The 12,675-nt window shown below is 33.2% G+C and overlaps 2 protein-coding genes across 3 annotated transcripts; both read right to left on the bottom strand.

Moving 5' to 3' along the window:
• Positions 1-1,838: 1,838 nt before the first annotated feature.
• LOC110628646 (UV-B-induced protein At3g17800, chloroplastic) lies at positions 1,839-6,058 on the bottom strand. Its single transcript, XM_021775427.2, has 2 exons — positions 5,503-6,058; positions 1,839-2,874 (listed from the first exon to the last, which is right to left on the bottom strand). Exons 1-2 carry the CDS (start codon positions 5,910-5,912, stop codon positions 2,070-2,072), a joined length of 1,215 nt encoding a protein of 404 aa, XP_021631119.1. The 5' UTR covers positions 5,913-6,058; the 3' UTR covers positions 1,839-2,069.
• A 1,713-nt stretch (positions 6,059-7,771) lies between these two features.
• Positions 7,772-10,000, bottom strand: LOC110627799 (probable glucan endo-1,3-beta-glucosidase A6). 2 transcript variants are annotated; one of them, XM_021774164.2, is made up of 3 exons: positions 9,580-9,994; positions 8,202-9,503; positions 7,772-8,121 (listed from the first exon to the last, which is right to left on the bottom strand). In XM_021774164.2, exons 1-3 carry the CDS (start codon positions 9,632-9,634, stop codon positions 8,084-8,086), a joined length of 1,395 nt encoding a protein of 464 aa, XP_021629856.1. In that variant the 5' UTR covers positions 9,635-9,994; the 3' UTR covers positions 7,772-8,083. The 2 variants fall into 2 exon arrangements, with proteins under 2 accessions (XP_021629856.1, XP_043804488.1); XM_043948553.1 differs by having other exon boundaries at positions 8,202-10,000.
• Positions 10,001-12,675: the final 2,675 nt, after the last annotated feature.

Consider the following 12,675-nt stretch of genomic DNA (forward strand, 5'->3'; position numbering starts at 1 on the left):
CTGTGACATATCCGACAGCTTCCTTGTAATTATTCCACAAATCTGTGATCACCTTTGAAACCATCTCTGAGAAACCATCAGCAAGCTCAGGCAAATCTTTCAACAATTCATCGATAGCAGTTCTCGTCTTCTCAGCCAGACCTCCAATGGCCGACCCAGTAACAGCAGCAGAACCCGTAACAGCTTCTATTAGAAGATCAAATGCACTAGATACTAAACTACTTATGGCCTCCATTATCAGCTCCAATATGAACTCAAAACATGCCTTGATAGCCTCTGCAATCTGCTGCAGTACGCCATGAGCAGCTTCACCAGGTACCTTGAAAGCTTGGACGATCAACACCAGAAAGTTAGCTGTTAAGGTGAAGATTAAGCGCAAAACAAGATTTGATAATGTGTTTGCAGCAAAGAAAAACAATTTGAGAAGGAAAATTATCATCTCTTTTTGTTTTGATTAATCTTGAATTTGATCGAGAGAGATGAGAGAAGAGAGAAGAAAACTTGGGAATGAAGGAAAAGAGTTGAAAGCGGGGGAATATTCAAAGGTGGTATTGTTTATATAGTTGAAAGCGTTGAATTTGCCTTAGATGATCTGTGTTTACGTGTATTGCCTGATGGGGTAGTTGTTGTCTCCACTCTTCAGTTGTTGTAAGAAATTATCATACATAGGTAAGACTTCAACGCATAAACTAAGAATACGGATAACTAATAAAGTTGTTATTAGGAAATTTCTTATACACCTAACCTATTAAAATTCCAGAATTCAAGAAATAATGTTTTTGCAATGGAACTGTTCAGATGGTAGGCAAGAATCACCTTTTAGACCAGGAGTCAGCTAAAAATGGGCAAACACAATACTGATTTTTGAATCCAGAATTCCAGGCTGATCTTTGTATATTAAAATATGGAATTCCTATGGCTATTCTGAAAAGTTTATGATTTCTGCAGCTTAATAATTAGATATATGCCTAATTTAAAGATCTGAAAATAGCTTGCTTCTAGAGAAACCAATAGTTTTAGTCTGGCTACGAGAAGTTTCTTGAAGGAGCTGAATTTTTAAACCAACGTCATCAGAGGAATTTTCTAATTTCAACGCAGACACAGGGATGTTCTCCTTCAAGAAAACACAGATAACTTCAACTTTATAAACGTTGAATATTCCAATTTTGGAAGGTTCTTTTGGTTTTTGAGTTCTACCATCAACTTTATTCTTTGAGTTTTCTCCCCGAAGACAATTTAAAATCTTGCGTAGCATTTCAGTACAAATCAATAATCATCTTAATTCTTACTGTAGCAGCTATGACACCACAAGAGGTGTGAGATACAGAAACTTCGTAATTTTATCTTCCGATCCAAATTTACTTATGAACTATAATTAAAATGTCAAATCAAATAAGGTTATTAATTATAAAGATTTTAAAAAATAAATTATACTTTCTTTTTTTGGTTTATTTGGTATTATTTAATTTTTTAATTATTGTTTATAGATAAATTTGAATAGAAAGATAATATTTAATATTTTTTGCTTTCACTTTATAATTTAGGATAAAATTTACCCTTTTAGCCAAAAAGTATAAGAGACTGATCCACTTTGGAAGATCTTCAAGGAAAATTTCTGGCTTAATTTTTCAAACGTGCAAGGGAACATGCTTTTCTTGAAAAACTATGTTCCCTTGCACGTTTGGAGTTCAATTTGGCAAAGCAAACAGATAGTAGAACTACACCACACCTTCAGGTGAAGCTTTAAATAGAATCAGCTGTCTGCCTGCAATTGCTTCAAAGGAGAAGTTTTACTGGAATAAGTTGTCTATATCCCAAATACATCACCTACTTAAATACAAGAAATAACACTCTTACAGCAGCAAAAGAAAAAAATTGTAATATACAGATTACTAATCATGATATTTGATTCTGTAATTTAACACTTGAAACTAAGATCAAAACTTCATGTATAAACATAAATACAGAGAACAGCTTGCAGGCTGTACATTATTTACGGTATGAACGTACAGAGAGTGAAACTCGTTTGCCAATAGTTTCGCCTTCGACAACCTCTCACTCTGTCTCTCCTAATGGTTCTCATTTAGCTTGAATATAGTGTTGACATACTCTTCAGTGTCCCATAGGAAAGAACCAAAAGCAACTGCCTCCAAAACCAATCTCCTCATGCTCGAAAAAGATGTCAAAATAACATCATCATTCTTCAGCAAACCATTCTTGTCATCCCCAAAAAGTGCACAACTATGCTTCTCTATTAAATTCACAGCCTCTTTAGATTTCAGTTTTGCACATTTTCGTAGCGTCTCAGCATCAAAACCCATCACATAGCGCTTCAATTTTTCACATTCCCAGTCCTGCTTACTTGACCTCTGGCCTGATGAGACAGATTGCTTGTTGCTTTCGTGACCAAGGACAAGATTTGATAGTCCATGAGATAATGAGTCAGGGAACTGAAGCATTGACCGACAACTAACATGAGGGTCATGATGGGGCACAGCTAGACAATGTTCCAGATAGTGCCTCAAGGAGGCAGACTTCAAGAAGTAACCATATAAGACTGAGGCTGCATACACTCGACCAAGCTGGAGTAGTTGGATCTCAGTCGTTGCCCAACTGTCTGTGACACTAGAATTTGCTCTCAATCCAATTACTGTGCAGACATGTTCCCGTATCATCTCTAGAACCTCGAAGGTATGAATGGACTCTAGCTCCCAGTCCTTCGGAGGCCATATCTCTAGTCTGCCATTATAAATGCACCTAGAGAGTTTTGGAACCAAAGGAACTCTGATCTCAGAGAATTTGAAAAATATTAACATGTACATGACATCTTCAACAGCAATTTGGCACTCATTTACTTTCAGTTGAGCAATTCTCCTGACACGCAGAAATATCAATAATTAGTTAAACCGACTTACAATGATACATCCCACCACATACAGAAGTTACCAAATAACTCGTATTACCACTAAAGTTATAGCTATGATAGCCTAGTTGCCTGATGCAAGTTCCGTCCATGTTAGCATTACCTTGATATTCAAGTTCAACTGCTGCTCATTAAGCAGACACAAGTAGGGCTTTTTCAAGTTTTACAAATGTTCTGCATAATACTTATTAAAAAGTGTCCATTGAGTAAAACATCTAACAAAAAAGGGTGAAATTGACAGTTTAGTTCTCAAAGTCTTAGATCAAATTAAAAATGTCATATGGAGTTTCAGCCTTGGCTACCCAGGAGAAAATCTGCTTTAAGAAACACCAAATCTTTACTTCAATATAACAGAACTCTACTGATATAGAAATACTATTGCGTTATAAACTTGTAACCATTGACGGAATAAACACAACTAAATCCATAGCAATAAGCTATCACAACCTGCATCATTTGCAAATTCTGCATCTCTTGGCCAACAAATTTCCAAGGCTTTTCAGGGCTTAAGAAAGATAAGCTAAAGATAAAGAACAAATATCAATGAACTAAGACTCTCAACAAACTACCTAATTGATGTGCTTCAACATGTGGCCTGACCAATAATCCTTTGATGTAAAGAGAGTAAATTATTTTAAGATGTTTGGGCAAAAAGATTTTTTTTTTTTTTTTTGTGTATTCACAAAAAAGGCCTTCTTGAAACTGAACCTCATTCTCTGCAGTTATGACATGAAATCAATATATAGCTAGCCTTCATCTGCACCTAATAACCATAGGTTCGCTTAAATGATCAGTTCTCCTACATATGGCAAACACTGAAGTTGCATCCTAGTCTCATTGCTATTGACTAAGAGACAAATCCAATGATCATTAGCAATTGCTGCATGTCTAAGTGAGGAATAACTGCATCACATCAAAGGATAAGAGGACGATGATCCAAAATATAAATCATAAAATGGATTAATTTATATACTATGTAGCAGTGCAAAACCAAGTCCAACTGGTCAAGATTGGTTCAGCGGGGAATGTTAACTGTATAGCACAAGGTGCAACAGCTCAAGGTGATAAAGTATTATATGCTCTCATATCCTTATCTGGTGTCAATAAAGGCTTGCTTACATCCATAATAGCAGGAAAACAGGACAATGATACAAGCTAAGAATGTGCAGAGGCCAAATGAGATTTTGAGAGTCCAAATATTCATTGGCCAAATCTGTAGATCACCTATGATGAAAACTTAGTTCAAATGAGAAACTGAAAAAAGATTATTAGAGTACAAATTTGCACCAATGCAATAGACTGGAAATGCAGATATACCATTATAGAATACAATATTCTGTATGCTACTTTGATTGCTTACTTAACAATGTGGACCATAAAAGGCATGAGACACAAACTAAAGAATTTGTTATTCAAAAAACAACAGGATGCAATTTAAGAAACAATGTTATGGCTATGCTCTCTTGCCTCATCTGTACTTGAACCCATTTCGAGAAAACAGGACATTATCAAGCTAGATTGCTTATGAAATTAATTAAAAGGTGTTGCTGCGACATAAAAATTAGATGAGACCCAACATCCATGGGTTCCATTTAGTAGGTCAGGCATAACAATAACATACTTGATTTAACAATTTTAACCATCTATCTATCTATATATATATACATATATATTTCAATTCAAATGACATCCATTGGACCTTATTGAAAATTAAGTAGCTCCATTATCAAAACAAGTTGACTTTATCACACACATGATCCTGTAAATGACACCCATGATCTATTAAGGATATAATATCTATTTGGGAATAAGAATAACTCGGGGAACTCAATCAAAGCCAATTCATTTTCCAAACTCGAGACTTTTGTTATTTTTAAGGGTATTAGATTTAAGCACTTATGATCAAGGTAATAAACTACAATGTGGAAAGTAAAGGCTAGTTATTTTTCAAAAGGAGTGTTTAAATTTTTTCCTCCTTTAACCCCTCAAGAGGGGTGCACTTTCTGGTGCATAACTTCCCAAAACTTTACCATAACACCATTCAAGTAAGGCAATGAAAGAACCCCACCCCCCACCCCCTCTGTCTCTCTCATTTTTCCCCCTACCAAAAGAAGAGCAATATGACCCAAACCTACTTTGTCTAAAAAAATTTCCCACTCCAACTTCTTGTGCTAGCCTAAGGCTGCCGATAAATTGACCTCTAAGCCAATTTGGGGCAGTCCACTTGAGAGCTGTTAAATTTAGACAAGTATCAGAACCATTTAGAAATTAAAGCATTCATATCAAGGCCAACTCAAAACCACCTCAAGCTCAAGTGAGATGAGTTCCATAAACAGCATTTATCATCACTCCCCTCAAAAAATAAAAAATCGCACGGCATCCTACACAATTGCTAGAGAATCCAGTAGTTGATGCATATTCTGCTACCAAAAGTAAGCCTTCTCCTCCAATACTTGTAATGTAGCCCATTATTTTAATACACAAAAAGCTGACCCTATCGTCTTCAAAATCGAGTTAACTGAAATGGCTGAAACTATAGACAGATAGAGAAAAACAAAATATAATGAAATAGGACAAACCTGTGAAGGAAGGCTTCATCGGAGCCAGAGCTAAGAAACATGCGAGAAACAGCACCATCTCTATCATCAGCCAGCAACTTCAACTCATCAGCGACCGCAACATGAAACAACTGTCTCTGATTCTGAAACACACTGGTCAAAAACTTCCCAGCAGCCGACCGAGGCTCAAGAGGCGTGTTCAAGCTACTGCTGCTGGGCTCACAGTGGCTAGAGCCTGCTTTGGCAACCACGACCAGCCGCGATCGTACTTCCCGGCGAAAGAAACCAGTCGAACTAGTTAGGCTCCGGTCGGCGAAGTTGACGGTGAAAGAGGGAGGGAAAACTGAGGGTAAATAACGAGATTTTACCGTGGATGGTAAAAATTGGAGAGAGAGATTTGGGAGCGCAGATAGGCTAAAGTTACAGTCCATTAACAGAGAATAAAATTCCCTGAAAGAAAGATAAGCGACAATGGACTAGTAGTGTAATGAGATTGCTGGCCTGTGTGTGCCTGTGATGTATTAGAAAAATTTGATATGTATAAGGGTTTACAATGAGGCAAGATTGTGAAAAGAGTAGAGAGAAAAATTATTTTATTATTATTATAAAATTATAATAATTTATAAATAAATTCAATTCAATAATTTTCAAATTTGGATCAACACTCTTCAAGCAGGTTGGAATCTGCAAAATAAAAAAAAAATTAAATAATTTGCTTAAAAAATAAATAGTTCATATCATTAAAAGAGCAATATGTTAATAAATTGTTTTTGTAAAATTAACACTAATAAAAATATATTTTTATGAGAAGAAAGAATACATATTAAAGTAAATAATTTTGAGAATATATTATTTGGAAGATAAATTAACATTAAAATTGATAAGGATTGAAGATATTTTATAGCAAAATATCAAAAGGAATATATGGCGTGTGGTGTGACGTAACAATAGTTTGCCAAGTGGGAAGGAGTTTGGAGATTTTATGTGATGAATGATAAGTGATGACACTATGAATATGCAATTACAAATTGGGCGACTCCTACCTTCACCCAACAAAGATAAGCTATCAGTTTTATGACTTTTTGTTTTTGGCTTATCCTCTTATTTTTAGAGTGTTTTTGAGTTCATGGGATAAATAAACTAAAAAAATATAAAAATCTCACTTATTTAATTAATGTGTATTTTAAAATTAATTTCATTGAAAAGTAAAGCATTTTACTTTCATCATATAATGAAAGCGTGATGAGTTGCATTTTCCAACTTAAATTTTATAGAATTAATTAATTTATTCTTTTATTTTCTACCTTTCAAATTATGTTATGAATATTAATATATTTTTGTAACTTTATGAAAAGTTGATTTATATACGAAACACATATATTATATTTTTCATAAGTAAATTTCTTAAAATTATATTTATATATATATATATTTTTTTTTCACAAAGTAAGGTATTTAAAACTAAATAAAATCTAATTTTTTTAAAATAATAAAAGTACATTTTTTCATATTCATTATTATGATACTAGCTCACTCATTAACTTTTTAATTTTAAAAAATATATTAAAATATCATTAACATTTTAAAAAATTTATTAATTAGTATCTCCATTAATTTTATTATTTAATTTTTATAATTTTAAAAAACTTATTAACAACACTAATAATTAAAATTAAATAAATAATTAACTAATAAAATTTTTTAAAACATTAAAAATATTTTAAAATTAATTAATAAATTTTTTCATATCATAAAAATTTAGTAGTAATTTTTTCTTTGATTATTTTTTATTATTTTGATGGAGATTTTGGCCTAATATATATTTTGTTGGTGTCCTCATGGTAGAATCTCTCAGTTTTAAGAGAATAATTTTGTCTAACAATAACTTGAAGATCTTTGCTTCAGTCTTTTGATGGATAGACAAGCAATACCATAATATCATGATATAGACAAAGCATGAGATTAGCGGGGAAGACATCTTCAATCTGTGGGAATCCTCTGTTGAACTTTGTAACCTCGTTTGCTACGCAGTCCGCACTCTGGTTTGCTTCCCTGAATATATGTTTGAAGCGATGTCCAATATAACAAATTAAATTTAAGAATATCCTTCCATAAAATTTTCATTATCTCCAAATTCATTACTATTATAAATTTGAAGAAGTTTTGATGATGAAGGTCTATAGTAACTTCAGATTTATTTAGGCTTTTTTTTTTTTGCTATTAAAAAAATTTGTAGATTTATTTTTTAATTGTAATTTCACGGTTTAATTACGTTTATAATAGCGCTTCATTTGGCTTAATTACGTCATGGTTTTTTTTTTTTCCTTTTTTTCTTTCTTTTGGGCAGAATCCAAGAACAAAGAATACATGGAATACCCACAATTGGTCCCAACAGCTAGAGAAAAAAAGCTGTCGGATCCTATGGAGCCCCAATACACAATATATTTAAAAAAAAAAAAAAAACAAAACAGAACTTACCCGAAGAACGTTGACCGTTAATCCGAATTTAATGTCTAAAATATTTATATCATCTCATTCCAAACTTAAATTTACCACTAACAACTAATTTAAATACATAACTAATTCTCAACCAAATTCAGCCTCAAAAAATCACACTTGGAAACTTGCAGTGCCCAAAACCTACATCAAATTAAATCTCACATAATCAAACTTTTCATAAATTAATACAAAAATCAACTGCCCAAAATTTAAAGACTTACTTGGATCTTTTGCGGTCTGAGTTGCTAACCCGTTGAAATAACAGGACCCACCCGCCTTCTTGAACTGGGCCCAATACGAACTAAACGCATAGCTCGCGTGCCAAATCAACGATTCCGGTTTATAACACTGGTTCCCTAACTGGATCTGCTCGCAAGTTTTGTTCCCCTGCGAGCACGCATACGACATCGCATCTGCCAACGCTGTACTGTTAGCTCCTTCAGCCACTACGCACCATGCCTTTCCTTTATACGGTTCATTATTCATCGGTGCCGGTAACGGCTGTTTATACTCTGATTCAGGCGTCTCTCCACTGAGATCGATCTCGAATACTTTTGAACCGTTAGGGTGTAGCAACCCAAAATGCCGCTCCGTACCAGGGCCCGGTTTCTGATTCTCATTGTATAATGCAAAAATGAAAGAAGGTATTGTAGATCCGGGTCGGGCTGGGGTGCCAATGGCGGGTTTGGTGGTAAGCTTTTTTACTACGTTGCGGTTGTAAATGGCGGCATTGTGAATATTTGCACCGATTTGGTCGAGATCTCCGTTATTGGGCCAACCCGTTTCCGCAATGAAGATCCGGATATCTGGGTACCCGAGACGTTTCATGGCGAAGACGAGAGAATCAATCATTTGGTCAAACAGGTTGGTGTAGGTTAAGTTGGTGACCGGGTCGGAGTACGTTATATTTTTTGACCGGAAAAGAGCATAATCGAGACTGATGTCTTTCGGGTTTTCGGCCCAAGGGAAATAAGGGTAGATGTCAACGAAGAAAAAAGATTTCGTCCGGTTCAGAAACCGGAGCAATGGATTAATTATCGGAGCCGAAATATCCGACCGGAATGTTCCATTTGAAGGTGGGAATGACGATTCCAGGACGTTCATTGCCGATGGGGTTCCAACTTTGACCTTGTGGATATTGTGGGTTTTCAAGGAACTCTTGATTCGACGCATGGCCGGCACAAGATTGTACCACGTCCCATTATCAGGGTTCGTGAGGATTTCGTTTCCGACAAGTAGATACCGGATTTTTACCTCGGGATAAAAAGGCACGACATTGGCTTGAACCCATTTATCGGAGAGATATTGGCTTTTGGAGATGTTGGGAATGATTTCATTCGGTACCATGATGGAGACTACAATGTCGGTGTTCTTGAGAGCATTGAGGATGTCTGGGTCAGCGTCGTAGATTTTGACGCCTTTGGCTCCGAGAGATTTGACGAGCTCCACTGACTGCGGAGGTGGTGGGAGGTCGTTTCCCAGGCTGCCCCAGTTTATTCCCACCTTGTTGGAGATATCTGCACCTGCAAGGAACCATAAACATGTAACAGAGAAAAAGAAGAAAAAAACCATACAAGAGATTTTTGAGAGAATACTCACTGCAAGTGAAAACAAAGAGAGCAAAAATGAAGAGAGGAAGATAACTCATCTCCATTGCTGATCTTCTCCTTCAGGTTATTCAAGGGAGAGTGATTTGTAAAGAAGAAAGGAAGAATTCTTGGTTAAATAGTCGTGGGGGGGACAGTTGAGGTATTGTAGCGACCAATTCCTGTATTTTCTTCCTTTTTTTGTCAAAGACCAATTCCTGTATGAAGGATGAGTATTTTACTAGTTGCTGTAATACAGGAATGGGGAAATAAGAATTGTCAAAGACCAATTCCTGTATTAAGGATGAGTATTTTACTAGTTGCTGTAATACAGGAATGGGGAAATAAGAATGCATCGCTTTTTTAAACGTTAGCGTATTAAACTTTCTGAAAAGATAAAAGGAAAAAGAAAGAGATGCGCAGGGATGGAGAGTGGGGCCTTTTGGGGAGTTGCTTGGTTTCGAGGAAGGAGGAGGGAGTGAAAAGAGAGAGACACGGGTACAGAGAAAAAGGTTGCTGTCAAAATCTTGCAATTTAGCCGTTTGATGCAGTGGACCTGTTAGCTGGAAGTGGCTCCCAGTACCGTGTCTCAAGTGTGCGACGAAGTACAAGCCATAGCCGACAGAAGCAGTAATTGGAGAAATAAATTTGACTTGAAGTCTTGCACTGGTCAGTGAGGAGCAAATAGACAAGATATTTGTGAATGGGAATTTAATTCCACATGGTAATGATTTTTTTTTTTTTTTCGTTTGTTTTTTCATTAATTTAAAAAAATGTGATCCCTTACAAGATGTGAATTTCAATTGGAATTAAGATCTCATATGAAATTTTCATTATTCTGACCTAATCTTGTCAAAGCTTTAAACATTGCCAAGTAAACTTTGATTTTTTTTTTTGCTTTTGCTACATATGCATGCAACGTAATCGTTTACATGCTCGATTACTCCAATAGGAAGATTACTCTCAGACAGACTAAAATTTCCTAAGGGCATGAGGCCTGTACTAAGAAGTATTATGGCCATGTTGCAGCGCTCTGTATATTGAGAGCAACAATAGCAATAATTATCAAAGCATGTTCGGTAATTTTAGTTATTTTAGCAGCAAAAATTGACTAGCTAAATGTTATAATAAGTATTTTCTCTGTTTTATAATTTTTTTTATTTTTTTAATTATTTTAAAATTATTGTTTTTTTTTTATAGTATAGTAATATATAAATTTACTATTATAATATTATTTTATTTTATTTTATTTTTAAATTTTTTTAAAAATATATTCTAATATTTAATAAAATTTAATATTTTTAAAATAAATATAATTAAAAATTATTTATTTTAATATGTATATATAAATAAAATACATAAAAATTATGCAATGAATAGAATATATTTTTATAATTAACTCTCCTAACCACTAAATAACATAAAAGCACTGAAGAGTAGAGAGAGTCTTAAATGAAAAACCTAATATATCTGTAAATCTGAATTATAAAATACCTGTAAATCTGCATTATAAAATATAATAGTTGTTTTAAACTTGATTATAATTTAATTTTTTTATTAATCATAACCATTTTAAACTTCTTTTACCACTTACACAATATCAGAATTCAAACCCAAATCTCAAATATTTTTAAAAGAAAATCTCGGTAAAATTTTTTATATTTTAAATCATTTAAATAAAAATAATATTAAAAAAATCCACATTAATTTTATTAAATAAATCAAAAAATAAATAAATAAATAAATATATATATATATATAGCAGGAGCCGTTAAAATCACCATCTGAATATTTTTATCTGGTCTGACCGGATAATAGAAAGCTTATTTATAAGGTATGAGAATCAGACCACCAACGTCTCTAATCCTGTCAAAATTCAAGACAAATGGATAAATTTCTTTAAATCTCCTATATGAAGTATTGAATGCAGGTGCGATCAATCTCAGTGATCGAATAAAATTCACCTCGATATAGATCGAGTGAGCCAACGATCTGATAAAATCAGAGTAGAATACATCACTCTAACGCATTGGTCGTCTCCTTAGTATATCACTAGAATTATTAATGTGCATGCAGTTAAACAAACTAACGTGACGTAAACGATAAATAGAATATGGACTAATTAATTTCGCATTTATTAACCAATCATCCATCGTTAATAAACACATCTGCAGAAAGATATCCCCTCTAATATGATGGGACATAACACAAAAAATATCAGAACCATTAGATATATATATATATCCTTGATTTAATTCAAAGAAGGGCTCTCTTTCGGATTCTCAACTCTCACATCCACTCTCGGACACATTCTCTTTCTTTTTGTTAGCTTGATTTTTTCTCTTTTCTTCTTTATTTTTATTTATCTCTGCATCTTTTTACACTGAGACATTATCTAAAAATTATAGATATTATATTAAAATATCATTCTAAAATTATAAATGTGACTTGAACATCGAAAAGTCTCACAGGAACATCTCTGATATATCTTTGACTATCTTTTCATATTTTGCAGACTATTTTTTTTAAAATTGAGTACGAAGAGACCCATATAAAATATCAAAGGGATTCACTCCTCTCGTAAAATCAATAATAGTTCATTGACTTACCAATCGAATCAAAATACATTGTCTACATTTGATAATCCCACTGAATTATCCCACTGAATCTTGGTTGATCATATATATATATATATATAAAAGGAATCATAAAAAAGTAATTATACTAAGTTAAATAAAAATTTACATAATTTAAATAAAATATATTATATACATTTAAAACTCAAGTTTATTACAATTATGATAAATAAATCTTAATTATATCAAACAACATGTTAATAACAACACTACATAAATTTTTTAAAAAATAAATTATATTAAAATACCAAACATTATTAATCAGATTTACATAGGATACCGTTAATGATTTTCATATAATTAAGATACGATTCATTAATGAGAACTTGAGCAGTATATATATATATATATTTAAAAATTATCATATGCACATATCCACAAAAATTGTATTATATTTATAGCAGAGTAGTATAAAATTTTTATAGAAGAATTTTTAAAATTATAAATATTCTTCAGTGATAAAAATAAATTGA

The sequence above is a fragment of the Manihot esculenta genome, chromosome 12, assembly GCF_001659605.2.
Source record: "Manihot esculenta cultivar AM560-2 chromosome 12, M.esculenta_v8, whole genome shotgun sequence".
NCBI classification, from domain to species: Eukaryota; Viridiplantae; Streptophyta; class Magnoliopsida; order Malpighiales; family Euphorbiaceae; genus Manihot; species Manihot esculenta.